Source organism: Pavona decussata, unplaced genomic scaffold, assembly GCF_977016875.1.
Source record: "Pavona decussata unplaced genomic scaffold, jaPavDecu1.1 SCAFFOLD_243, whole genome shotgun sequence".
Classification (NCBI taxonomy): Eukaryota; Metazoa; Cnidaria; class Anthozoa; order Scleractinia; family Agariciidae; genus Pavona; species Pavona decussata.
The window spans coordinates 655528-660584 of record NW_028145648.1 but is presented as its reverse complement, the minus strand read 5'-3'; the positions used below and the strand labels follow the sequence as shown (position 1 = coordinate 660584).

At 50.5% G+C, this 5057-nt stretch overlaps 1 protein-coding gene across 1 annotated transcript; it reads left to right on the top strand.

Annotated features, from left to right (window-relative positions):
• The first annotated feature begins 310 nt into the window (after nt 1–310).
• Nucleotides 311–4544, top strand: LOC146457449 (uncharacterized). The gene is made up of 2 exons (XM_085091931.1): nt 311–1346; nt 1534–4544. The coding sequence occupies exon 2, from the start codon at nt 1997–1999 to the stop codon at nt 4334–4336; it is 2340 nt and encodes a 779-aa protein (XP_084948057.1). The 5' UTR covers nt 311–1346; nt 1534–1996; the 3' UTR covers nt 4337–4544.
• Nucleotides 4545–5057: the final 513 nt, after the last annotated feature.

The following is a 5057-nucleotide window of genomic DNA, read 5'->3' as shown; positions in this document are numbered from 1 at the left end:
CAAATTGTTGGAGACAAGCTCGCGTTTCTCTCGTCACTCGCACCGTAGCAAATCCTCTGCAGGCTCGTCCAGAGCGAGGAGCGCCAGAATGAAAGCGCTCGCCGAAGCGGCAGCGGCACGGGAAAGCGCGGACTATGAGAAAATGGTTGCCGAAAAAGAGCACGAGCGCAAACAACGCGAAACAGAAATTGAGCGCACACGTCAACAAGAACAGGCGGAACACGCAAAGGAGCTAGCAATTATCGCCGCGGAGAAAAAAGTCGCAATAGCACATGCGAAACTCAAAGCGATCGAGCAAGCTATAAATGAGGAGGAAAATGAAGAAAACGCGAAATTAGAAATCGAGGGGATTCCAAAGGCTAAAAGCGACGAAAGAACATCCACGTGGGTTCATTCTTTCTCACCGCCGGAAATTCCTCCGCCTAAACGCAACTCAACAGAACAAAGCACTCTTCTGGCGAGAGGCCCCGAGAGACAAGAGAACACACCTCTCAAGGGAATTTCCGGAACCCCACGCACGAAATTGCGCTCGACCCCAAACCAGCGGGAAGACAATGGCGAAAATTCGCGGCCCGTGCTTCCGCAGTCATTTATCGCATCAACACCAATTAACATAACCGGGAGTCAGCTAATTGAATCGTTGACATCTGCAAATCAACAAATAGTTTCGGGATTGGCGAGACAAAATCTTCCGAAATGTCATCCAGACACCTTCAGCGGAGATCCCACGCTTTTCCATCCGTGGAAAGCGGCCTTCAAAGCAATGATCAGCGATGTTAACGTTTACCCCGTTCAGGAAATAAATTATTTGCGTAGTTTCACCAGCGGAGAGGCTCAAAAACTGGTTGACAATTACCGGAAGCGAAAACAGCATGACCCCGGCACGCTATTGAACGACCTATGGGGGGAGTTGGAGAGGCGTTTCGGCAGCGCGGCCGTAATAACTAAAGAATTGTTGGAGCGTTTGAACAAAACCGCCGCTTTCAGCGAAAACGAAAATGCTAAGTTACAAGAATTTGCCGATCTTTGCACCGATGTGGACAGTCAATTGACCTTCTTACCAGGTCTCGCGTGCCTTAACTTTCCAAATACCATACAACCGATTGCTGAGAAGTTGCCTCTTTCTTTACGCGGAAAATGGGAGAAAGAAATCGCTAGGTACTCGGAGAAAAATGGAGATAAGTACCCCGGCTTTCGTGTCTTTTCCCAAGTAGTCCTAAGGCATTCAAGGATTAAAAACAATCCAAACATTCTCGCAGGCGCCACGCACACTCCTAATGGCTCATCAACCTCACCCAATCGCAGAGTTCAGAGTAAGAGAACACTTAAAACGAACACAGGGCCAGGTAGTGTCAAACTGGAGTCAGCCCCACCCAAAATCGAGGAGACAAAACGATGTTCCTTTCACGAACGAGGTGGTCATAACTTAGAAGAGTGTAAGGCTTTCGGTGCTAAGCCCCTGGAAGAGAAAACTGACTGGATCCTTAAGGCCGGACTTTGCTATCGCTGCCTATCCGAAGGTCACAGGGCCAGCGACTGTAGTAAGAAAATACAGTGCAGCATATGCAAAGACGATCGCCACATCGCGCTTCTTCACAAGGAAAGGCCGAGGAGATTTGCCGCAAGCACGGAAATCGTTGACACCAAGTGTACACTCGCTTGTAAACCTATCGAGGGTGGCGTATCATGCAGCAAATTGCTATTGGTCGACGTGAAGAACAAAGAGAAACCAAATACTCTCCACCGAATTTACGCTATCGTTGACGAACAAAGTAACTCGTCCTTGATCAGCAGCGAACTCGCCGATGAGCTAGGAGCGGTCGGTCCGGAGGAAAAGTACCTTCTCACCACATGCAGCGGCGAGAAGGAAATCAAATACGGACGGCGAGTCGCAGGTGTAACCATACAAGCCCTTAATGGAGTAACGTCAGATCTACCCACCCTGATCGAGTGTGACAGCATCCCTCACGATAAGCGCGAAATTCCTACACCGGAGATGGCGAGGAGATTCCCTCACCTTCACGAGATTGCAGGCGAAATCCTACCCCTGGATCCAAACGCAGACATCCATCTGCTCCTCGGGAGAGACGCCCCAGAGCTGCTCAAGGTTCGGGAGTTCAAAAACGGACCCAAAGGAGCCCCCTGGGCACAAAAGCTTTCGCTCGGTTGGACGATAATCGGACAGATGTGCCTAGACATCGTCGGAGGCCGAGCACACGTGCTCGCTTGCCGCACCAGTCTCCTCTCGGCCAACAACGGAGAGCCTTGGAAGAAACACATGGAGCCAGAGCATTACGAGTTGATACCGTGCCCCAACCAGTTTAGAATCAAGGAGAGCTTGCCAGAACGAAGAGGGGATCCGGAGAACGATATCTTCCGCACCACACGAGAAGATAACGACGTCAGCCTTTCCTGCGAAGATCGAAAGTTCATCGAAATAATGGAGACCGGTATAAACAAGAACGACAGCGGTAACTGGGAGATGCCGCTTCCCTTTCGTCATAAAGATACCAAGATACCCAACAACCGAAGTCAGGCAGTCAACCGCTTAAATGGTCTTATCAGGACGCTAAGAAAGAAACCACAAATGGAGAAAGACTACCTGGAGTTCATGCAGAAGATCTTAGACAAGGGTCACGCATCCCCAGCCCAACCAGCCAACTCCCAGTCTGGCCGAGTATGGTATTTACCGCACTTCGGTGTTTACCACCCCAAGAAGCCGACTCAAATACGAGTGGTATTCGACTCATCTGCCGAATTTGGAGGTGTATCACTCAATAAGGAGCTTCTTCCCGGCCCGGACTTGATGAACAGTCTTTTGGGAGTCCTTATTCGCTTCAGAAAGGAAACAACGGCCGTAATGTGCGACATCGAACAGATGTTCCGCTCCTTCCACGTGGACCCCAGCCACAGAAACTTCTTACGCTTTCTCTGGTTCGAAGACAACACTCCTGGGAAGCCTATAACGGAGTATCGCATGAACGTGCACCTTTTTGGTAACGGTCCCAGCCCAGCCGTAGCCACGTTCGGCCTTAGAAGAACGGCATCTGACGGCGGGGAGAAATTTGGTAAAGAAGCCGCTCAGTTCGTCCGCCGTAACTTCTATGTAGACGACGGCCTAGCCTCGCTACCCACAGGTGAACAGGCCGTCGCACTCATCAAAACGACTCAAGCGATGCTAGCTACAGCAAACTTACGACTTCACAAGATCGTGTCAAACTCAGTTGAAGTAATGGAGGCCTTCCCAACAGAAGACAGGGGGAAAGGAGTGCGCGACCTGGATTTGCACCGTGACAGCTTGCCGGCACAGCGCTCGCTCGGAGTCTACTGGGATCTTGAAAAAGATAACTTTACCTTCCAAGTTTCTCCGCCCGACAAGCCATTCACACGGAGAGGAGTGCTCTCGATCGTCAACTCTGTGTACGACCCCCTAGGCCTTGCTGCACCAGTGCTGTTGGAGGGGAGGTTACTGCTACAACAGTTAGTAGCCATGGGGAAGAAAACGACCGAAAACAGACCGTTAGGATGGGACGACCCTCTACCAGACGCACTTCTAACTCAATGGCAAAGATGGCGAACCTCACTTAACGAATTGGAGAAGGTATCAGTTCCCCGCTGCTATCGCCCAGTGGACTTTGGTACTGTTGTTCGGAGAGAAATTCACGCGTTCTCAGACGCAAGCGAGAACGCAATCGGAGCCGCCATTTATCTGCGTCAAGTTGACAGCAAGGGAAACGTTTGCACAGCGCTACTGTTAGGCCAGTCCAAAGTAGCCCCCTTACAGACAACAAGTATTCCCCGCCTAGAACTGTGTGCTGCTGTTCTGGCCGCGCAAGCCGTAGCGAAGGTTATCAAAGAAATTGACATGGAGATCGATGGCATCACCTTCTATACGGATTCGAAAGTTGTCCTTGGTTACATTCAAAACGAGAGTCGGAGATTCTACGTTTACGTCGCAAACCGTGTGCAGCTAATTCGCAAGGTCTCCAGTCCCAACCAATGGAGGTACATGGATACAAACGAGAACCCTGCAGACCTCGCCACACGTCGTCTGAGTGCACAAAGTCTCGCGGTTTCAGACTGGTTCACTGGACCGCGCTTCTTACAAGACGAAACAGCAGCAACAAACGGAGAACAAGAGGAGATTCCAATAAGCGAAGACGACCCAGAAGTTAGGAAAGAAGTTTCGACTTTCATCACACAGACAAACAAACGCCATGGTTTGGGAGCTAACAGGTTCTCACGTTTTTCAAGCCTTTCCTCGCTGCAGCGCGCAATTGCAAATCTTATTGTTCTGGTCAAGGAGTTCAAACGGAGAAAATTCAAGACTCGATAAACAAGGGAGCGGAAGCCAGTGGCAACAAAGACTGCACCGCGGCTGCGCAACCCCACATTAAAGGAGCTTCAGCAAGCCATGACAGTCATAATTCAGACCGTCCAGGAGGAAGCCTTCGGAGAGGAACTCAAGTTGTATCGTGGTGAACATCTCAGTGGGGATGAAAGCCGCTGCGAGCGAATTAGTGAGAAGAAAAGTGAAATGAAGAAGTCAGCCCTATATCGATTGGATCCGTTCGTTGACGACAATGGCATACTTTGCGTAGGTGGCCGCTTGCGACGTGCAAGGCTGGAGTACAAGGAGAGACATCCCGTGTTATTACCTAAGGGTTACCACGTCTCAAAGCTAATAGTACGCCATTATCACGGTCAAGTCCATCATCAAGGACGACAAATTACACATGGCGCTATCCGACAAGCTGGTTATTGGTTAGTGGCATGGATGGAAATCACGAGGTAGCAAAGGAGCTCAGTCTATGTGTTCTTTGCAAGAAGCTACGTGGACCTCGCCTAGAGCAGCGAATGGCTGATTTACCGGCCGACAGGGTAGAGGCTACCCCACCCTTCACTAACGTTGGCTTTGACGTTTTCGGACCCTGGCTGATTCATACTCGAAAGACGAGAGGAGGAACCACCGGTTCTAAGCGTTGGGGTCTAGTCTTCACCTGTCTCAGCAGCAGGGCCGTCCACATTGAGGTCTTAGAGTCTATGGACACAAGTTC